This window comes from Harpia harpyja, chromosome 11 (genome assembly GCF_026419915.1).
Source record: "Harpia harpyja isolate bHarHar1 chromosome 11, bHarHar1 primary haplotype, whole genome shotgun sequence".
NCBI lineage: Eukaryota > Metazoa > Chordata > Aves > Accipitriformes > Accipitridae > Harpia > Harpia harpyja.
In genome coordinates, this window is record NC_068950.1 from 6,500,055 (window position 1) to 6,523,849 (window position 23,795).

General features: G+C 42.4%; 1 protein-coding gene across 7 annotated transcripts in view; it reads right to left on the minus strand.

The window, feature by feature from the left end:
* LOC128148154 (ceramide synthase 4-like) overlaps positions 1-20,768 on the minus strand; it is a 46,710-nt gene extending 25,942 nt beyond the window's left edge. The window contains exons 1-3 of one of the 7 annotated variants that reach the window (XM_052801673.1): positions 20,632-20,731; positions 17,195-17,249; positions 2,548-2,721 (exon numbers count right to left, since the gene is read on the minus strand). In XM_052801673.1, the coding sequence (XP_052657633.1) occupies positions 2,548-2,721; positions 17,195-17,214 (194 nt within the window). In that variant the 5' untranslated portion in view covers positions 17,215-17,249; positions 20,632-20,731. Of the gene's footprint in view, positions 1-2,547; positions 2,722-4,329; positions 4,476-10,461; positions 10,616-13,420; positions 13,503-17,194; positions 17,250-20,071; positions 20,267-20,631 lie in introns of those variants that run through there. The other 6 variants (XM_052801674.1, XM_052801675.1, XM_052801678.1 and 3 more) reach the window with 6 other exon arrangements.
* Positions 20,769-23,795: the final 3,027 nt, after the last annotated feature.

The window sequence follows — 23,795 nt, forward strand, 5'->3', positions numbered from 1 at the left end:
ACCAAAACCAAACTTGTACACTAGTTACACTCATTTTGACCCACAGACCAGATGTACAAAGCTACAAAGTCAAGGCCATCTACACGGAGAATGAGAAATAACACAGGCATCCTTTCAGTCTGCAATTCTCAAACTTCGTGCAAATTATTTTAAACAGGGCTAGTGCCACTATACACACAAGGTAACGGAGCAACAGAGGACTTGATTCATACCTCCCATTCACTAGGGGAAGCTTTCTTCTCCAGGATGAACTGAGTGTGAAAGAGTAATGATTGAGAATGAGAAAATGTCATGCTGAAATAAATGACTGCAGATAGTTAGAACAAACAATAATACAGCTCAGAACAGTGGCTTGTAATTTGCATAGGTAAGATAGTGGTATGATTATAGGTTTCCTGGAGCAGTAAAATGGGCTTGTGATATTATCTTTTTTCAAGGGTGTGACAAGAAGTTTTTATTTAATGAAGTTTGTGAATCAAAACAGTTTTAAAATTAATGAGTAGGACCAGGCCTGTGGAAACTCTCCCAGCTGAGGCAGCGTTTGGATGGGAAAGCAAAAAGTCTTTTTACCTGGCCATCCGCATCTTACAGTTGATGGAAAAGATATTTAGATTGACTAGGAGCTGTGTGGCAGGAGGAATGGGGATAAAGGGACAGAGTCCCAGCAGCACAGAATCCATGCTGAAAGGGACCTCTGGAGATCATCCAGCGCACCTCGGCTGCTCAAGCAGGGTTAGCTACAGCAGGCTGTGGAAGGCTGTGTCCAGCTGGGTTTCAAGTATCTCCACAGATGGAGACTCCATTCCCCCTCTGTGGAACCTGTTCCAATGTTTGACCGCTCTCACAATAAGAAAAACATTTTCTTATATTCAGATGGAGTATCACATGTTTCCATTTGTGCCCACTGCCTCTTGTCCTGTCACTGGGCACCACTGAGAAGAGTTCGGCTCCTTCTTCTTCCTGTTCATTTCTTGTACTGGGGAGCCTAGAATTGGACAGTTCTAGTCAATGCAGGACACAGGGGCTAATCTCCAGCTTCACATTGCAAATGTGTCCAAGTCACTGACTCACAGTGCCTGCCCGAAGGAGTACTGTATCCAGCCATGTCTTGCAGATCAGCAAGGAAGAAATGCGAGTCACTTCTGTTTTAATGGTTACCTACAATACCTTGGTTCCCACATCAGCAGAGGTAACCGAGACACCTGTGTCCCCAGGAAAGTGCAGGATAAAATCCATGGAATTTATGGAACGCATACTAAACGTATTGTTTACAAAGAAGAGATTTGGATTCCAACTTTGTAGCTTCATAAAATGATTATTTGAAGAATCATTCATGGATTTGTGTTAATGTAAAAATACTGGCTATAATGATTTTATTTTTTTATTAGAAACATTCTCACAGCAGAGCTCTGAATCATTTCAACTTCTATAAACTTTTCCAAGCTGTCCTTGTATCACAGAGAATCTGGAGAAGAAACATCTTTCTAGCTTACAGAGGTCTGCTTCCTTTTCTTGTGCAGCCACTTTTTAAAAAAAAGATGACAAAAACACTTTAAAAGTCTTTTTTCCCCTCTTTCTAAGCTTAAAGCCACTCTAGACTTGACTAAACTATTTCAAAAGATTACCTCTTCGATCAGCAACTAGGAATAGGGATTTTTCAATCCAGTGAAGACAACTTTGAAGAGTATTCAAAATCATGAAAGGGGACTTTGCAGTCTTGACAATGGCTGACACTATGGTAAATCTCAGTTATCTACCGGCAAATCATACTGTATTGCAGACCACACTAACTATTGACTAAACTGCACAAAGCAACAACACCAGCTCAGGACCGTTATGAAACTCAGAGTCAATGAACCCTGCAGGACTTCTAGCTGTGCCTTTGCCATGACTCCCAAATTTTCTGCAGTGAAGAGTAATAGGCAAAACACTCAAATGGCTCTGGCCAGAAAGAAGCAGCTACAAATGTCTCTACATGGCACTCCCAAGGAAATGACATTCCTGAACCCTGAGCAGTGGTCAGTGACATGCACACGTTCATGTGGCTATGTGGTGCTGAGTCTGAGGTCAGATGACTCAGCCCCATCTAATGCATCTTATTCAGGCTTGTCTGTCAGGTGCGATACCCCAGATCCCCATTACCCAAGATAAAGGAGAAGTAACTGTATTTGCGTAGTCTAAATATGATTTCTGCTGCACCTGACCCAGGAACAGCAAGTAATGTGCAACAGAACACAAAACTGCATGTCTGCCTTCTAAAACACAAGTATAAACCTCATCTAGGGCCTACCTGTATTAAGTGTAGGAAGTCACATTGCTTACAATTAGACCTTAAGGGTAGGGTTTATGTTCTATATTCAACACACTTCTTTAGCCAGTGCACAGGGCTGGAAAGAAAGAGCTGGAAAATGTACCTCAGCAGACTTTATGACCTGGAGTTTCTGTGGACCTCTGCAGTTATACATTAGCACAGACAATAAAGCCAGCTTTTGGACCCAAACTGCCAGCATTATCCCTAAAAACCCCAAACACTACTAAATAACTTACCTTTCAAAGGCACATCGAATGACAACCAAGATTAAAGCAAAAGGGATACCGAGCAGGAGATCACGAGGCTGAGGGTAGTGGACGTCTTCAGACTCTTGCATGTCCTGCCAGGTGATTCCTGGGGGCAGCCAGAACTCATGCTGCCACAGCCACTCATTCAGAGAGCGCGCCATTCTGGAAGGAAGAGAGACCAGAAAAACTGAGGACAGCCTCGTACACAGCAAACCTGTCAGCACAAGCCAGTGAAGCAGAGGAAGGATTACACCCTCACTGAGGTTGCATCTGGCTGTGAAAGCAGAAGAGGTGGGGAACGCATCAGTGCCCAAGGAACTGGTAATCTGCTCGCAGATTTTCATCAGGTGCTAGGTGACTGCTGCCTCCTGGCTCAGAACCAAAAAAGGGCTAAAATGGAGATAAGTGCCTCAGAATTCAACAGAACATTAGTGTCATTCTCAGCAAGATGTATCGGAAAGTTTCAAGTTTAATACTGCAGCTTCTCAAGTTCATAGGTTGCTTTCTACAGGACTGACAGCTTGGTATCACAAGGATGCAGCAAGTCTGCTCCAGGGCTGGCTGCCAGCTGTTCTTTTATATGTACATATCCTTATTTTTTACTCTTTGATCTTTGGTATTTATTTGTTTCTATTTACACATTGCAATTCCACTGTATGCATGTGTGCGTATGCATGCATTATAATTAGTATTATTCTGAGATTTCTCCTTTAAAAAAAAAAAAGATATATCTTCTGCTTTAAATGATTAAGGAAAGTACTTTCAGGTAAGAATTTTTGTGTTAAGTGGTAAGGTGGATTCTTAATGTAATTTTAAAGACCATGCCTGAAGGTGGGATTTACATACATGATCAGAGAATTTAGCAGCATAAAAGACAGTGGAATGGATGTAATGAAGCATTCAACACAAAAATACTGTTGCTAGATAATTCTACCTTATACACAGATATGAGCTGCACTGCCCTCCAATATAGGCTGCTCATTCTAGCTGGTAACAACAAATATCCCAAACACAGGCTCTGAACAGAAGTCAAACAGACTCTGTGCAGGCACAGAATAAGGAAAGGGGAGGCATGGGAATGAGATGCCTATTGAGATCATCTGAACAGCACATGGGAAACACCATCTTACGAAACCAAGGGAAAAAGCATATAATTTAAGCATCTGACCTGAGCGTCATAAAGCATCTCACCCAGCAGAAGCCTCTACTGAATTATACATTTGACTTTGAAGATACCTCTAATTCAGAAGTAGTTTCTTTGTTAGTTAAACTGAAGATCTGCCTTATTCCAGAATTTTGCAGAGTCTGAGGGATATAATCTGAATCATAACATCTTTTCCTGACTTGGACTTTATTATTCATCTCGATGTGCCTTTTGATCTGACTACATCAGGGAAGAACAGGACCGTATTTCTTCAAATTTGACTCTCATTTCTCCTGGAGCATGCACAGCCAATTCAGTATGATGACAAAGCTGATTACAAATATATGTGTAATTGACACCAAGTGGATGCAAACTTTCTGACCATTTAAGATATACAAAGCGGAAACACACTTTCCCCTTTCCCCCAAAGAAAAACTATCTTACTAAAAATGCATTCTTTTCCTCCCTGCATTCCCTGATTTCAGCTTTTGATACCAAAACCCACAACGTAAAAATACCTCCTAAAAATCAAAAGCCTGATATACTGCAGAACTGCAACCAAAAGAAGTGGCAGTAAGTCTAATATCCAACTTCACTAGCATCAAAAGAACATCCAGGTCTTTTACCAGCTTTCAGTTTGACAATAATCACAGTATTTTCGTTCTGGTGCAGCTTCTGGGACTCTGGAAACTGTGGGTTTGCTCTCACTTCTAGGCTGTTCTCCATTCCTTCTGCTAGCTCTCCTTCCAGTGCAATGTCTGGACAAAAATCACTGGAACATAAAATAAACGTAGACTCTTCAAATTCTGTTTTAAGAGCCTGACAATCAAAATGCAACAATTTTTAAGTTGCCTGCCAAATCTTGAGTCTCTACAACTCTCTGGGGCCTAAAGTATAACTTAACTTTCCCTGTCAAGGCTGTTTTAAGGTGGGAACATCTGCTACCCACTATCTGTCCCCTTTTCCTCTGGCAGGGATGTAGGATCCTTTAGTGCTAGTTCCCTTTCTGTCTGGCCTTTGGTGATTCAGCAAAGGCACCTGAAGCCAGGACCATGGGAGAGTGGTGACAGGGCTTGTTGTGCATTACAAAGAGAGAAGCTAGCTGAAGCACACATACATACATGCTAGAGGAAGCTTTTCAGACTACTCAATAAACATGCTATTAACCAGTATAGCTCCATTTGGGTGACACAGACATAAGCCCAGGGGACAGGCTGGCTACTGTGCTGAACCTCAGAGCCTTGGTGAACCATGTTTTCAGTATGTCCCCGAGTCTCCTGTAGACTGTGTTAACACAAGTTTCTGCACAAAACTCTACAGTTAAGAGCAGAGCAGAAAGTGTCTATGTAGAAGCAAACTATATGAGTAGGGGCTTAGCCTATAATGAATTCAACACACTGTCACTCTGAAGTGAGGTGACAGTGTTCCAAAACAGCTTGTGCACTTCAGATAGGTACTGGATACCAGCTTAGAAAAGTCAGATAACCTAAGTGAGGTGTCTGAATTACAAAGAGCTTTAAAAGGCATGAAAGACACCAACCTCAAAAGTGTTGGTAAACTTTCTTAGCTGTTAAAAACCTCAGGTCTAGTCAGGAAAAGCATCAGGATATCAGGAATAACTCAGGAGAACTATAGAGAGAAAATACACTTCCTCCCTGCCTCAGCTCATCAGAAAACATTGCTTCAGTACGACAGGGTTATCACACTGCAGAGACAGCAGGCACACTAGGGAAAGCTGCCATAATAGCTAGTTTTGCAATTACACAAACATGGATCCTCCCTCCAGAACTCTACCTATCTGGCAGCAACACAAAAAGATGCAACACACACTTGGTAGGGGACAGCAGCTGAACTCTGCTGAGGGCTCTCTGTGGGGAGTATATAAAATAAGTCTTCCAATTTGCTTAGGGGGAACATTTTTAGATTCAAAGCACTAAGGAAGTAAACAGCCATTATCTAATCTACTCTCATGTGCAAACTATATGTAGTCAGGATCACCTTCTTGGAAGATATCTTTATCTCTGCAGCTATCTTTACACATCACAAAAAATATAGAAAAGGGTACAGTATGAAGCAACATGTTTATCTTCTGCAATTTACACAGTCGAAGTTGCCAAGTCAAAGCAGCTGGAAAGCTGAAGACAATGGTGTGTCTAAAATGCCATTTGAGCACCCACAGAACAGCATAAACAGGCCCACTTCTTTCTCAAAAGTTCTTTATGCCTCACAGAGCACCCTGTGCTATCAGTTGTAGCTAGTAATAATATACAGGACGAAGCCCTCCAGCTCTCAATACAAGTGTAACAGAGGGACAGCCTCTTGCACAAGTTCAGCAAGAACAAAGGAAAAAACAACACTGCAAAACACTCTCCCATACCTGACACTAAACAGATCAGCATTAGGATTTCACAAACAGTTAGCAAAATAGTAAATGCTGGAAGAACAGCATTAAGTTTGTCACAGAGTATACATGTAAGGATGAAATCAAGAATAGAGAAGTATCACAGCTATGCCATGGGGACAGGGAGGACAAGGCTTTGGCACTTACTGAGCCTATACTGAGACAAGATCAGGCACTCAATATATTAATCCAACAAAGCTCCTTTAAGTTGACACAGCTAGAAGGTCTTGAAGCAACTGGACGTTGTGCAGCCCTGCAGCCCTGTCCACTGTATTTACTTTGTTAAATCTTGCCTTTCTTGATGATTTTTTTTTTTTTTTTTAAACTTGGTGGTTTTATCTGAATCCTTAGAGTTACAAAGGTCTCTGCTGTCAGGCTGCACTAAGCTGCTCCAAGGAAAGCAGAAACTGCTGGGCTAGTATGCAGGAATGCACCTGCAGCATCTGCATGCTGCAGCAGAGAGCAGCACTGTAAGGCTCCCTGAACCCTAAGCCATCGATCAGGAACACTACTATACTTAAACCCCTTAGGGACATATTTATATACAGTTTCACTTTCAAAGCAGAACTGTTTGAGAAGAAGCATGGCATCTAGCTAGAAAGGTTACTCCTTGTCTCACAAGTAAAATGGCTAAGCAGGTTTAGCGAGAAAATGAACTGTTGCTTACATCTTCAAAGAGTTACTCTGCTGCTTCACTTACAGAACCTATTCCCAAGCTAAACATTAATATATAGGTACATTAATACTCATGCAAATTTACATATGTGAATATAAGAGATAAGGGTGGAGGAAAAACAGAGAGAAAAGACTTACGAATCTTTGTGAAGAACTCTCACTGTGAAGAAGACTAGGTGTAGGTATCTGCCCTGCAGTTTACATCTACAGTGTTACACTAGACATTACTGCATTAGCCAGTGTTCACTGCTTATACTGTTAAGATAAGATCCATAATAAAAGAAAAGGTTACACTGGAGCTTTCAAGTTGCTTTTAAAACAAGAAAAAAGTCCATAATTTTTTTTTTAAAAAGCTTACACTGGAATTTTTAATTTGCTTTTTGACTAATATTCCTTCCCCCAACCCTCCTCTCCCTGCCTTAATCTCAGAGCAGCAGATCCTGGTAACATTGATGTGATGGTAATTTTGGTCTTTGCTGTAGAAATTCTGAACCCAATAGCACAGAACTCCCAACTTCTTTCCAAAATCCAACATAGAACTCACTAAGTTGTCTCCTCCTCCTCTCTACCTCAGGAAGCTGTTAGTTTTAGGAATAGCCAAGACTTCACTGGGCCATTTTCAGCTTTTTGCTATGACAGGCAACAATAATCCGTTCAATAAGGGTACCAAGCTGTATTAGAGGCGTCTCAATGTTTTTGCATCAATTGCTCATACTAGAAATGCCAATTCCTAAACCCTCTGGTGCGTACAAAATAACCACAATAAAAAATTTTAATGCCATTTGTTTTTGCATTAACACTGGGTTTCACCACAAACAAGTTGTTCTTACTGTTTATAGAACAATACTTTTCTCTCATAGTTCACTGTCTAGGCTAAACAAGTCCATTGCTTCTAAACCTCTCTATATTGTATATAGCTAATACAGCTAGCTATAGCCAGAGAAACAGAAAACCTTTCTTTGCACATTCCTCCATTTCTGACCAGATTCTGTTTCTGAACAGGATTTCTGAGAGGAGTGTCTAGTGTTAGTATGCTAACATCAGCATTTTTTAATACAATTTTTTTTAATACAAATTAGTCCCCAAATACACAACTCTGCACACTGTGCTATTCAAGGTCACCTCAATCCTCTTACTCTGGCTATGAAGGCTTTCCAGTTCTTGATTATACCAGAGATGGTCCATTGTCTGCAGGTAGATTACACAGGTTTGTGGGTGGACAATGCCACAGGTACAAACATCCCTGAAGTGGCTCTGGGCCAAGCTGTTTAGGTCTGCCAAGTCTTATTAGCGTAAGTGCAGCATCATGCTAACAACATTGCTGCCAGAACCAGCACAAGTATTCCTGCAGAAGCTTTCCTGGTATAGCCAGTTTTCCCAGGGCTTAATTAACCACCAGCAGCACAGTACTGCCCCAGGGGAAATTATTATTTAATATGGAAGTACACCACCATAAGGATGCAGTTACATTGCTCTTGGTTCAAGTTGTTTTATTTCTTCCATGGGGCTATGGCTGAAATAATTAAAACCAGAAAAGCCTCTTAAATCTTGACATGCTGGAGAGCAAAATGGAGAGGTTTGTCCTATCTTTCTAAGAAGCAGCTGGGATCAAGAAACAGTTATCTCTATATTTATAAAGGTTACTACTGTTATTTCAAATTGGAAGAGCCATTGTGTTCTAGTCCTACTCTGGTCCATACTTCCTGAATTTGGGTTACCACTGCATATTATGCATTTTAACCTTTAACTAACTTTGCTAAGAAATCAATTATTTAATAATTCCATGGGTAAATTCTCTCCTGATAGCTCTTTTAGGCAGTTTCTTACCTATTTGATACTTCCCATAATCCTAGTGTCTTCCACTTTAAATAAAACTACCTGTTACAGCTATACAAGAGAAGTTACAAGTTTAGACATGGAGTTTACTGCATCTCTCTTATGCAGAAATAAAGAATTTTTAAAAAGAAAGCTCAGATTAACGTGACATAGGCTATCTTTGGAATGCCCATATTATATTTAATATCTCTTAATCTCAAATCTCCAGTGTTTTTCTGTCCTCTTTTTTTTTGTAAAAACTTCACACTAAAGATCACAATACTGGGATTATAGTTGCTGGGATAATTTTTTCTTCATGTATTTCTTCTAACATTTTTCATACTTTTTTCCTAACATATATCAAGTATTGTCACTAAAGACTTGGTAAAATTTATAGATAAAAAGCTTTGCTCCAAAATTCTTAATTACATGTACCATTATTTTCAGCATGCTGAGATGGAGATTAGCTAGTTCGAGTCTCCTGTCTGAAGGGAATACATTAACCTTTTCAAATTTCACTTCAGCTTTGATATGTTCATTTCCATTTCCTCATCCCTGTTAGCTATCCTGGCGTCATACCTGTTTTCTGATCTGGCCTTATCCATAACAACATTTCCTTTGCCTGACATCCCTCTCTTTCCCTATCCCTCTCTTGGTTCTTCACCACTCTAAGGCTTTTCTTATCACCAAGTGAATTTAACCACGGATTGACAGTGTCCAAGGGACTCCGCTGAAATTTATCGGTTAAAAAAACCGCCTCTCTAAGAATGTCCTCCCATGGGAAAAAAAACCAAACAAACCCAAATCAAAATCTTCCCTTACAGTTCCAGTCCATGAACCACCTATTAACGCTCACTCTCTTGGCCTTTCTCCTCACTCTCTTTGTCAAAGTAACTTTCCTACAGAACCCACCACTCTCTACACCTCCATTTCTTTGAACTTCTTTTGCAGATTATTATACGCCTGCTTGCTCTGGCCATAACTGATGCAGAATCTCCAATCACACAAATGGATTCTGGTACAAATCTTGGGTATGAATCTCTTTTTACCTGCAGCTAATTCTGCTTTATTTCTCCCCTGTTCTCCAGCTTTCTCATCTCTTTCTCTTGTGATTCTGAATGCCCTTGTCTTTTCCCTAAAACCACAACTTTTGGCAGAATCTCCCCTTTGTTTTTGCATGAAATAAGACCGTTTTTCAACTCTGACTAGTAGTAAAAGAAACAAAACCACAATCTCCTTCCCTTTGTAATCATCAACACTATGTTGTCCAGGCTCACTCTCCTCACCCAGACTTTGTTCTTCACATCCTCTTCTTGGAAGCTGGCTGAAAATTTGAAATTATGTGTGCAGCCTTGTTTCTCCATCAATTACCAGTTTATCCTCAACTTCCTGGCTTTCAGATGTTCTCCTCACTTACATCTATCAGCTGACATTTCCTATCAAATTATTTCATGTCTCCTGCCCACCCAAGAATAAATTAAGTTTGCAATTTTTCAACTTTTTCAAGGACCTTTTCACAGTTTGTTTACTTCCACTACTAGTTCAATACAAGCTTGATTCTTCACTCCTAACTTTAAAAGCAGAAAGGCAAAATTTGCCTCCACAACCCCCTGACTAAGGTAACACCTCTTTTCAGCCCACTGAGAGAACTGGGTTGCTCTGCCTTGGTTCCTAGACTTTTCAGCTTTTCACCGCCATTAACCCCAGCCTCATGGTGCAGGCTCGTCATGTGCTGCTCTGTTCAAAGGCAATAATTTTCATATACACCCTCTCTTGGGAGACTTCTGTGCCAGAAAAAAGCATAAAATGCCCAAACAAACATTAGAAGCTGCAAATAAAAGTCCAGCAAGCAGACAAACTTGCTTACCTAGATCTCCAGCGAACATCTTCCTCACCCAGCATAAATTACTTACTAACTTCCATACCTTGTGCTCTGCTTGCCAGCTCCTTTGCTCCTAGGCTGCTCTGACTGCCGAGTGTTTGGCTCCCAAGCAGACTGCCAGGTATGACCGACAGCACAGCTTTCAGGCTGATGCCACTCATCCACGTCAGAATGCAAATCAGACAGTTCTTCTCACTTGATCATCCCTCACTGGTGGATGAGTACAACTCCTAGGTTTTGCTCAGTAAAAAACAAGTACTGGTTTAACCAGTTAAAAACAAGGCCAGAAAAGGCACCGAGTACCTCTGGCTTCACCATGTCTTTGGTCAGGAGGGCCCAGTGGGCCCAAATTTTTCTTATCCTTCCTCTTGCTGCCAGTGTACTTACAGAAGCCCTTCTGGTTGCCCTTCACATCCCTCACTCCAGCTGAGCTTTGGCTTTCCTATCTCCATTCTTGTATGCTCAGGCAACACTTTTGTATCCCTCCTGGACATCCATCCCCTCTTCCACCTTTCTGATACTTCCATTCTGTGTTTGAGCTCAATCAACAGTTCCATGTTCATCCCTGCTGGCCTCCTACCATTTTTGTTTGCCTTCTTGCATTTCGGGATGAACTACACTTGTGCTTGGAGGAGATTGTCCTGAAAGATCAACCAGCTGTCTGGGCTCCTTTGCCTGTCAGGACAGTCTCCCATGAGATCCTGCCAAGCAGATCCCCGAACAAGCCAAAACCTACCCTCCTGAAATTTAAGAAAAACCCAAGAATTATATGCACATTTTGAAATACCATGGCTGTTTCTGCCATATTCCTCCTCCAGGAACCTGGACATGCTTCCCTACTAAGGCTTAAGAAACCTGGCTTGAACTGCAGCACTCATTGTCAAACTAGTTTCAAAAACAAAGTGCTAAGTTACCAGTGTAAAAAGCAGCAGAGACAAAAACTGAAGACCTTTGCAGGCTCTGTCTGGCACTTACCCCATGGCTGTATTATTAAATGAAGCAACATTCCTTTATTACTTCCAGGGCAGGGTGAGGTAACATAAACCTTGCTGTCCTGACACTTGGGAACAATCAGTATTCTGCTACTGAACACAAACTCTACAGACAAAAAAAATTTCAACAAAACCCACTGGAGAGCACATGCTGATTGTTTTGGTGAGGCACAAGAACACCATGTTCTACCATCACTGCATAAAAAAACTACAGACCATACTACATCTTAGTATGAACATCAGACATGACTAGTGTCCAAGTAAGGCAGCTGAGGCATCTAAAGTACCAGCAAATACATAAAGACATGTATTCCCAGATCTACATGTGTTTCTTGAGAAAGTACAAATGTAAAATGCAAGAAGGCGGCACCTATAAAATCCAAACGAGCTACTCAGAAATTTCTTTGGATTTTTTCCTTCATTCTTTCTTCTAATGCCTGCTGTTTCCTCCAGTCTCTACAGAAATAGCAGTCACTGGCTGACATCACTTGATAGAACTGAGGAAGAAAATTAAGTTAGTGGCCTCAGGCCACAGTGAGCTAAGAATTCAGGTTGGGAGATCTCACAAAGAAATCAAAAGGGAGCTTACTTCCACCTGAACTGCTCATCTCTCCTTTCTCTGAATTCATCAGTACCAAACAAAGCAAGAGTCAGGCAGTCTTAGTGAGACCTTCTCCTTCAAAGTGAGTCAAAACACAGTAAAAACTCCCAAAAAGCCCTCTAAGCAGAAATGCCATTTATCCCCAAAGGCTGTACCAACAAGCAGACTGTACACCAATAGAAGCATTTTCACAGATTTTGGAAGAAGAAAGGGACAAAAAGGAATCATGCACTGTGAGAATACACACTGAATAAGGCTCAAAACTTTAAGCATGAGCAGCAATAACTTTGTGAGATCCTCAAAACTCTTCCAAAGGCAAATTCTGGCCTTACAACCCAGGTCCTGTGCATGGAGGTTCAGGTGGTGGAGAAACAGAAAATGCTTGCCTAGAGTTTTCGATACGGTACATACTCCAGACATCTTTCCTACTGCCAACTGAAATTTTTCAACTGATTATCTCTACCCCTGTTATTCAACAATCACGTATCAGGCCTCAAAAAGTTCAATTCTAACTTAAAAACTGGGAAAAATAAAGAGGAGGTAGTAGGTTCAAGTTTCTAAGCCATACTCAAGTCACATTAAAATACTGCACAGCTCTCAATAAAGCCTCTTTCCCAGAAGCTCATGGGACAGTGCAATGCTTGTCCAATGCACTACCTGATTCTTCAGTCCTTTCAAAGCATAAATATTCCTAAATAGGCGTACGGTTCTGGTCTGATGGCCCTCTCCTAATCTGTCCTCTAAGAATCACCCTTGGCAAGCCTTTCTGTTCCCTTCCAGGAGAGCTCTTCCTCTTCTGCCCTGCCACCTCTGGCCACGTGCTTAATTCTACAGTTTGTAGCAGCCCTCAGAAGCTCTTCATCCCTAGTTTCATCTAGAGTTCCGACTTCCCTGCAGTCCAAAGCTTCACCATTGCTCCTTATTTGTACAGTCAATCTGTTCAGTGGGTCAAGCACTTGGTTATCCTACTCTCTCCCACAAATGGTCCATTTCCCCAAAGACATGTTTTCTAATTCATCACACCAGCAGCTGTGAGCATTCAGCTAAGCAAAGCACTGAACTCCTGAACTGCTAATCTTAGGTCAAAATGAGAGAATCAGTTGTGATAAATAAGGAAGACAAAGGGACAGATGTGCATGACTTCTTTGCCACAGACCTAGCAAAGATAAAACGTCAAAGTGGAATTGGATCATCTTGAATGCCAACGCAGATTGGGAAAGTGCTTATCTATCAGTTGGGATGAATTTGTATGAAGTTGAGGGAGGTATCCGTATTACAACCTAGTACACCTACAAGATGCAGAGCATGACTTTTTACACAGTGCTCGTTCTCCCTCGTGCAGGAAACATACAGGCTTTAATTAGTTTGTGTGAGCTGGCTTTGAATTTCAGTATCAACAGTTCCATCAGCTTCCCAGGTATTTGTTCCAACAAACTCTCCAGGCTGTTCCAAAGATTAGAGAAAAAAAAAAGAAATTTAATTAGTCTAAAATTAAGATTTTTTAAAACAGTACTCTTATACTAGTACATGTTTTCATTATTTTTCATTTTGAAACACAAAACTTAAATCCTTATCTGAGAATAACATCTACATTCCCAACATTACCACAAAAGCAAAATACATTAAAAACACTGAGAAAGAAACGGCAACCGGCAGAAAGACTTTCCTTTCTCCAGATTAAAACAATTGTGAGTCACTTTTCACAATCATTACTGCTTAATGAGTAATGCGATCTACCATATGATGGTTATTTAAAAAAAATTTGAATATGAATTATTCGTGATTAGCACAGATAACTTAAAATCCCTGTAACATGGATAACTTATAAAGCAGAATGTAAAACTCAAGTTCTTTCAACAGGCACTATCCTTTTTGCTGGAATAGTATCTAACATCAAGAGAACCTGTCTCCAACTGAGCTTTACCTATGACGTAAACAAATCATTATAAGACAGTATATTAATTGTCATGATATTGAAGGCTGCAACCACACCGTGTTATTTATCCAGCAATTTTGACGTTGCAGGATGGTTTCTGAATTTCATTTACAATGGGACCATTTTAATAAGCGATCCTGTCAAATGCAGATAAAACATTTATTTCAGATTGCTTAGCCTAGGTGGTCTTCTCTTATTAACACGGTCACTCCTTAAGCTGCAGATTCCACCTCCTGCTCTGCTAATGAGGAGTCCCTGCGTTATGCTGCAGGCATGAGGGGACTGTGACAGGTAACTCAAACACCACATTTATTCCACATTGAGACAATCTCTCTACGATACATATATTAATTTATCTTCACTTCAGCCAGTTGTTCTGCCCTGCCTGAGCTGAGACAATCACGCCTACACCAGCTGCAGAGGGGGAATACGCCAGCCCTGAGCAGCACAGGCCAGAGTGACAGCCACAGCCATTTGGATCCTCCTGCACAAAGTCAGCACCTTTGGCTCTCGCAGCACAGCCCTGATTCATGCTGGCTGAGGTCAGGGTTTATTTTTAAAATACAGATACTATGGGTCACTTTCTCCTTACTTCAATTCACCACAAGTAACTTTACAAGAAAAATCACATAGAAATTATTATTTTGGGAATTCTGCCTTCATGCTTTTACTTCAGCATCATCTCTAAACAGAAAAATTCCTCTGATCTTTTCTTTGAAAACATTAAAGACAAACTCTGACATAACAACTTTCAGGTCCTCCAGAAGGAAGCCATCTTTCATATATGTATGAAGAAAGACAGATGGACAATAAGGAAGAAGTTGCCCCAAAAGCTCTGATAGTACCCCAGGGCTCAAAATAACACTGCTTATTACAAAAAAATAACCTGAACACAGCCTGTAGTTTACCTCTTTCAAGATTTTTTTTTTGCCTTATCTATTTTGATTCAAAGCCTTGGCACTTGTTGGGTTGGAAGGCACAGGCCATACCTGTTTCTGTGGCCATCTGTGCAACAACCTCACAAAGCAAAATATTTGGAGAATTTCTTGATTTTTGGAACTGACTTTTAAAACAAAGAAACCAGTTGTTATCACAACCAATTTTGGTAAAAGCTGAATCAATCTTGAAGGTAATGGAATTACTGCACTTGGTCGTCTTTGAGCATATTCACTGTTTTTTCAAATGAAAGCTACCCTTGAATTAATTAGAATTAAAGCATATTTGAAAAAGGAGTGGGGAACATGCACTAGATACTTGACACTGCTGTGTAATTATGGACAAACATGCTGAGGTATACTCCTCAGTAAACATGAATATACCACAAAAATTACCCCCAACAGAACAAACAGCCTTCAGTGGATTTTCAAAACTGGGAAAACAACATTTGATTTCTCTTTACTTAAGAAGAACCTGCCGTGGAATGCCAGTGGAATTAAATATTAAACCTTCAATACAGATATACTAAAGGTTAATACATGCATACGATAGAGACCCACAATAAAATTAAAGCCTTTATTTAAAAGAGGAGGGCAGTCAAGGACATGGAATGAGGACTTGCAGTATATTTCAGCAATCTGTAGAAAACAGCCTACAGCTAGAAGGTCAGTGTGAGAGACCAGAACCACCGCTGAGTCACATCATGACTGCACAGCAAGACCAAGGAGAGTAGCTCTGTCTCATTCCTTTGATGGCAAGGATGCAACTGGTGGAGAGCAAGATTTGTGCACCTAAGCCCTTTATGGTAGCTTTGCACCAGACATCAGTCTGGGCTGGATAATGGCTCCTGGAACTGATCTACCCAATACAAGAAGACAAGAACCTGCATTGTGTATGCTGGGGCTTTATACCCTGCTGGGCAAGGATGCAGTGCCCCAGCTCTTGGCAGAGTTTCCTATACATCTCTTTAACAGATGTACTCCAGGTCTAGAGACTCTGTTAGCTGGAGCTTTTACAACACAACCTGCAGCGTGTTGCACTGCAATGAAAATGGTGGTATAAATTCTAAACCTGTGACATACTCCATTGAAGTGTTCAATTACTCTATTAATATTAACTAAAATAAGGATAATTAATTTTACTAGTAGGAAATCATTACACAATTTTGGCTTTCTAAAAAGTAATCTATTTTTAAGTAAGTGCTGGTATTAGATTAAGGGAAAGGGGAAGCCAAGATTCTTTAGGTGAAAGCATGGGTTTTCTCTTACAGGGAAGAAATCTGGAATAGCCATTAGAAATACAAGCAGGAGATAAAACACAGAGCACAATAAGCAATCCTGACTCTGGAAATCTTACTACACTTCTGTTCTTATCAACAGGCTCTAAATTGACAGCTAAAGTAGACTCGATTCAAAACTGTACTCCCTACTTGACATTGGATTTTAGCGTGTACTTGTTACGGCATAGCAATGTTTGGATGCATCCAAAGAGTTCAAATTTAAAAAAATGTGATTTTCCAGATAGTGTTGTGACATACTGACTCAATTTTCAGCATTTCAGAGAACAAGTACATGTTAGTTACAGCCCACAGTACAGAAAATCAAGACAGACTGTTTGTTTTGACTTGTGGATGTTAGTCCTTTGAGATTCTATAATATCATTTCTTCTAAGTTTGCTTTCACCGAACAAAGCCAAAGACTGGAGCACAGGCGACCACAGCGAGGGAAGAAACAGATGTGTTTCCTTTAAGATTATATCAATGGGTGGAGAGATCCACCACAATCCTTAAAATGAAACTGCTGCTCTTTCCAGCGTGAAAAGATTCCCCTGCTGAGACAGGTTCCTTGTAACTTAGAGACAGTGTAAACCAACACTGCCATCAAAGACTAGACCCTGGCCTCCACCTGTTCCTGACCAGCACTCCCAGTTCACCACCACTACCTCCCCGTACTCAATACAAGAATTTATGAGGCTTCACAGAGAACCAGGCTGAGAAGATTTGGGTTAAAACTTAAACTTTTTTCTTTTTATTTGGGGTTGATTTTACCCTACGCCGGTTCCTCAGTGCAATTCACCACCTGGCTTCAAAATCATTTGTGCAGGCTCAATGCAAGGTACAAGAGAAAAGCACAAGTGGCTTGGGGCAGGCCACGGTGTTACTTTTCTCTACAGAAATGCAGCTCAAACTGATCAAGCTGTACTGTTGCAGAAAATGCCTCCATTGAGCTCCAAATGTCCAAATGCTACCCATACCTGGAAATATCTGGATTCATGTCATCAAGTCCTTACTGGCCTCTGCAAAAAGAACCTGAAAAAAACCCCCAAAACACAAAATTAAGCCTGAATATATCATATACGCAGCCCAAAGCAATTTCTGAGTGTACACATGCGGAACTAACTTGCAGGGACCCTCAGTATCGCATCACATAAGACACTATGTCTGTGTTTCTCCCATATTTCTCTTACAGGTGAGTAGCAAGCTTATAAAACTTTCCCCTGCTCATCTTAGACCTGAAAAAGTAGTGTACGATAACATTCTAGCTGCATTTTACTCTCTTGCAGAGAAATTGGCTGTGAATTAAGGTCTGAAGATTCCTCGAGAGATCTTTCGTTTAAAACAACTGCTTCCAAAGCCTTGATAAATCATCATAACCTGGATACATGGCAACCCAGCTGCTACAGAACAGATGTTAGATCACTTGGTCTGCTGCAAGCAGTGGTCACAAACCAAACTCTTTCATAGTAGTTCTGTGTGCAGTGCCCTCCAGAAAGAGAAGTCCCATGGTTGTAACTACCTTGGAAGAAAATGAGGCAAAGCTCAGAAGTATGCCTAGATAGCTACAGCCTTACCACCTGCAGCTGTACTGACTAAACACTCACTTACCATAATCACTATTCGCAAGTAGAAAAAACTGGTTTGCAGTTTGATTTTTGTGTATCGAGCCCATATATGCTGCTTCCTAGAATCAGAGAATACTAAAATGCATGATCTACAGAGGCTTTCAGTTCCTTCCCTGGCCTGTGAAGTATTGTTCTCTGCCGTAAACATTTCAGAAAAGAACAATTTGTCTCACTCTGTGAACACAAAAGCAGTTTTTTTCCCAAAAAGCTCTGCAGGGAAGAGCTTAGAATATTATAGAAGCTGGTGTTATAATACAGAATAAAAATTTAGAAAAACAGTATTAATTTTCCTCATATATATCTCAAAGGACAGAAAGCAGTCAGACTTCCTTGACACCTTTTAGTTTCTTGAGTTCTCTTGGGGTCATGAATATAATCAAAGATCCTCATCAGCTCCCTTTCAGAAAAATTCTCAATTGCAGGAATGACTGATATAATTGTTTTTGTATTTACTGAACATTGCTAGGTCTATAAAAAATTGGCTGTTGTTGTGATATTGACTCTTCAGAGCTCATGCTCTCCTTCAGACCGGACACCATTTAAGTTCTGCACTCAAAATGATGTCAGGAAACTGTAAGTAGCCTTCAAAACTACAACCAAAATGCCTTCCATCAAGCTGGTGGCCTCATGAAGAGAAGAAAAGGAACTCCCTCAAGTGGACAAATTTTAAAAAGAAGCTTTCTTTAGCTCTATTTCTGCCCCAAAAGTGCATACTAGAAAACTGAATTTTCAAGTCTATGATGATGTCTGCACGACTACACAATGTCAGAGCTTCAGAGTTCAGATAGGTCGGTGCCCCTACATAGGCCTGGGAGGTAAGAGCAGTAGCTCAGACATCCCCAAGCACCACCATTCATCTGTCTGTCTTGGTAGAATAGGGTCTCCCCAGACACTAAGAACATGGGAAAAGGGCACCAACTCAGAAGACACATTTTTATTTTGATTAGAGCTGAGATACAGCATTAGTTCCTCAAGCGCAGCCTGTAGAGTTGGCAGCAGGAATCTAATCTTTGCCACATGTGAACAGAAAAGCCGAGTCTCTCTGAATTAGCTGTGTGGCAGACTGCAAAAGTAAATCCAGTTTCTGTGCATTTAGGTGGACTATAACAGAAGGACAATGTAATAATCATTTTTAATTGCAGGTATTTGCCTTCCTTCTTGCCTGGAAGCAGCTATCAAGCTGAGAAATCTCTACTCTCTGCTTTACCTCCTTAATAACTCTAACATGACATTGGAATTAGATTAAGAAAATTAATATTTTATATGAATTTCACCAGTTTGTAACAGCTAATAACCCAGAACAGGTATTCCTCACTCAGCAGCATTGATTCTAGATAAAAAGCACTTTTGGCTTAACATCAGATGCACTTTTCAATTTTGCCAGCTTCTTTGCTGCTCTGAACACAAGCAACTCGCAAAGTCCTTATCTTCCAACATACAACCTTAGGTTAACAACATAAAAGCTTTTTCATTTTATTTTTTAATTATTAAACAGAAATGATGAAAAAGCTCCTCTGCATTTTTAAGTCTCCTGACTCCTGGAAGTCTCCCGACTATCTTGATAAACTTGAGCTTGGCGATAAATCAATCACCAGCACAGTCTCACATCTCACAACCAGTTGTCCCTGTTGGCCGAAGGAGAGATTTGCTCCTTTGGAGGACAAACATCACCACGTTTGTTCTCTCAAGCACACCTTCCACCTGACTTTTGCAGAACTTAGCTCATAAAACTTCACATTACACTTGCAAAAGAAGGAATTGCCTTTAGATGCTGATAAATGAGCAAGCATTTTCAAATGTGACTAGCTAAAATTCAGATGTCTGACTTCACATTAAGCACCATTATCTATCCTGGAAACACCTCATGCTCTGACACCTGACTTATCAGTCTTACTCAACTGCCAGTGCTTCCTGAAACCTACCATCTGATCTGTCTTTGAACGATTCCAGAAGTGGAATTCACCATCAAGCATATGGTTTGGGTTTTTTGGCAACTTTAACCCCAGACGATTTTTTTTTTCCTTGCACTACTTGAATTTTGACCATTACACAAATCTTTTTAAAAAGAATCATAATCACAAACATATTCTTTCAGTCTCGTGGCCAGCTTCACCATCCTTTTCTCTGGGAAGTTTTCACTGCCAGCAAGAAAATCCTCCCTCGATTTCATAATTTTTCATACAAAGGGTTAAGAGTGAAGTACTGAAGACTCAACTAAGAGCTACTTACAGGAGGACAGAATGGCTCCTCAAAAAGGACCACTACGATCGCCTTCTCTGACCTTCCTCACCGCAAAGACAGCTCAATATAACCCTTTAGTTCTGTATTGATTTCATACGATCTGGCTGCGCTGTACCAGCGGCGCGATAACTCCTCCGAGAGAGCTGCGCGAAGGATTTTTCTCTCCTCCAGGTTGTCGCAGCCACCAAGAGCCCACCCGGCCTCTTCCCCACCCCGCCGGGTGCCCCTCGGCAGGTGGGAGCCAGGTCCTCGCAGCTCTCCCCTCAGAACACCTCTCCGCCGGGGCGGGACCGGCATGAGGAGCTGGCTCCCGAAAAGCCCCTTCCCACCGGGGTTTCTGCAGACCGAGGGGGAGCCCGTGCCCCTCGGCAGCGCTCACAGCCCTGGCGCCGCCACCCCCTCCCTCCTCAGTCACTGCCGCCTCCCCCGTTATCCTTTCAGGCAGCCCCCGCCCCGCCCGCGCCCCCGGACTCCCCCCCTACCCTCCCGGCACCGCCAGCTCGACGGGCTCCCGCCGTCACTTTACCCACCGCCTGCCGCCCCCTCACCTCCAGCTTCCCCCGCCGGGGCGGTGCCGACCCGGTCTCCCCGGAGACCCGCGCCGCGTCCGGCCCCTGCGCGCCCCGGGCGGAGCGAGGAGGCGGTGGCGGCCGCGGGGCGGGGCGGCGCCGGCCCGGGCGCAGCTCTGCTCCCCCCTCCGGCGCCGGCCAGGCCGGGCCTTTCCTCGCTCAGCTCTGCCCGGGCCGCCCGGCTTCAGGGCGGCCGCCGCGGGGAGGTCTCGGCGCGGGTGGGAGAGTCCTGAGCCGAGGGCCCTGCGGCCCCCCCGGGGCGGGGTCTCCCTCAGGCGGGAGGGCTTCGGTGGGCACCCGAAGCCAGAGGTCCATAAGCAGGGGCACCCAGGCCTGCTGGGGACGGGGCGCAGAGGGGGCTTGGGCGGACAGGCAGGTGCTGGTGACCCTGGAGTGTTTCGCCCTGTCTGAGCCTTGCCAGGAGCAACCCACCCGGGAGGTGACGGGTGGTTACGGGAAGGCCCGGGTGTGTTACCTCATCGAAGGAAAACTTGGCCTGTTCGTCGTCCCCCAGAGGGTAGGACCGTCTCCGGGAAGAGAAGGGCTGGTCGGGACAGCCTTGCTAGGACATGTGTGAGGTGACATAATGACACGGCAGCCCTAATACAGATGGAGTCCTGGCACAACAACATCACCAAAGACCCCATGTTCTGTCACATGTCACGGCAACGTAATACCGCCATTTGCACGGTGCCATTTATAGCTGTCAGAGTGAAATGCTAATGAACTAGCCTAAGGGTTATTTTATATGCACCTTTCATGACTGCAGATAAAAAGATAAGGTGAATCTTCTTCATGAGGCCCTTGCTCCTGTTGCAGTCTGATGGAAGAGACTGCCATCCTGTCACTGTCCTGCTGAACCAACTTCTGCTCCTTTTCTTGTCATGCATGCTTCCCCCCTTTTCTTTTGCCTGTAACCTCTTCTTTTACCTTCATTACTCTCCTAAAGCTCTTTACAACAAATCTGCTAATTTCATGCCCGAGCACCTGCTCTATCCCTTGTATAAAAATACATTTTAAATACACATATGAATGCATGCGCACACAATTATGTTCTAAAATCCAAACATCATGCATCAAGCAGGACATATAGCAGCCTGTAAACACCTGAGTGGGTGATGCTAGAATCCATTTCTGCAGTTACACATTTCATCTTTTGCCAACAATGAATGTGTTTAGTTTAACCCAGCGTTTTCTTCGCAAGTGAAGAAAAAAAAAAAAGGCCCTTCAGCAAATTGCAGCTGCTCTTTATGTTGAAAACCAGTGGTTAAAGTACATATTATTTCAGTCAAAACAATGAGAAAGAGCTAATACTGTGGACCACAGCTTTGGAATCACTGTGGTACAGCTGTGTAGATTTTAAGGCCAGAAAAAAAATCCTTAAGATGATCTATTCTGTCCTCCTGTGTTACATTGGCCAAAAAAAATTCCACCCCATCATTCTTGCTTTCAAGTCTTGGGAGTACAGATCATGTGTACTGTTATTGTTTGTCAGTGTGCTGTAATGCATTCTTGGAGCACTTAAGAATGTTCTCTCTCATCTTACTAAAATGCTGTCCATCAGCTCTTCATTTCCAGACTTTTCTAAAGCTGTAGTCGGCATGGTTATGATAAGCATGGTTATAAATACCTGTGCAGATAGAAATGTTAACAATTTTAAAACAAATACAGTGACTTGTTGTAGTTTTCTTGCTTACACATTTTAGTCTACGTGCTCCGTTCCAATCAAGCAATACACAGTCAAGCTCGTACCAGACGGATGGCTTGAAAACAGTTTCTGCTCCAGTAGCCAGGTTGCCAGGAACAGATTAGTATCTGGCCAAATGTGTCGGTGAAGATACTTGCATGAGGTAGTAGGGCCCTGGAGTTACAATCATGTCAGAAATCTCTGGCCATATCATAGTCCCTCGGGGGGACCCCAGTGCTCCTACGTGTAGCTAGTGGTCCTGTAGCTCATCGTGCGGCATCACTGAAACCAACTTAAAACGGTGCTTGACCTGCAGCGTCTGTATTTATAAAGCCAGCTTTTCTGGGTCTGATCCAAAGCCCACTGACGTCAATGAAAAACTCCCACTGACTTCCAAAGGATTGGGATTGGGCCTTCCGTGAGCAAAAATCTGCGCATTTCAGTGTGTGCACAGGGTGAAACAAAAACATCTAAGACCACTGGAGCAAAGGAAGGGGCTGTGTTCAGGGCGTTATGTGTCTTTTTTTCTTGGGTTAGCTGTGACTCGGTTACAGAGGTGTAATATGAGTCCTGCCACTTGGGAGGGAGCAGTCTCTGCATAATCACCAGCACACAGACCCGCAGCATCGTCAAAGCACAGCACAAACCTACAAGGCTCCACACAGCAAAGCACCTCAGAACACAAAGCCTTGGTGAGGAGCCCTGAACTGGTGCACAGGGATATGACCTGTCCATGCCTCATCAGTTGTATAAATCATGGTGAATTTTGAACCATGATTGTGAGTGCTGAATGCTGCCCCTCACTCCCACTGTAGAGAGTGCTCCCTTGAAGCTGTAAAAGGTACCAGTCTTTTGGGCATATGTACCTCGAGACATCTAAAGGGGTCTGAAACACAAAGATGGACACACAGTCTCTAAATATCAGGCTTCTTCAAGCTGTTTCATGAAATAATTAGGATCTGAGGTACTTAACGATCACTTATCATTTTAGAACATAGCCTGCTCAACCTCTGATGGGTTAGTATTTATATTACAATATACTTATGAATAAGAAAAACAGGTTTTTTAAAATGTAATCGTTTATCCACCAGCTGCCCATTGTGAGTGGGACGATACTGTGTTGACATCTGAACAAGTCCTCGAGTTATAGTCTATGAAAGAGTCACCCTCTGAAATCCTGTTCAACAAGTCCAAATAAAGCTCTGACCCGGCCTGGTGCTCAGCTTGCCTGTGATGTCTCTGGTGCAGTGCTGAGTGGAATGTGCTCTCCTGGAGAACCTGAAGTGTGGCCTTTGCCAGTGTGGACAGCACCCTCGTGTGGAAAACCAGAGTCCCTGCACACCCAGCCTGACTTGGTATAATCGAACTTTAAAGAGAAATGAGTGCTGGCAAGCGTACAGCTGCTGGCTGTGCGCCAGGGTCGGTGATAGCGAGGTGAGTGCTCCTGCGTGAAGTG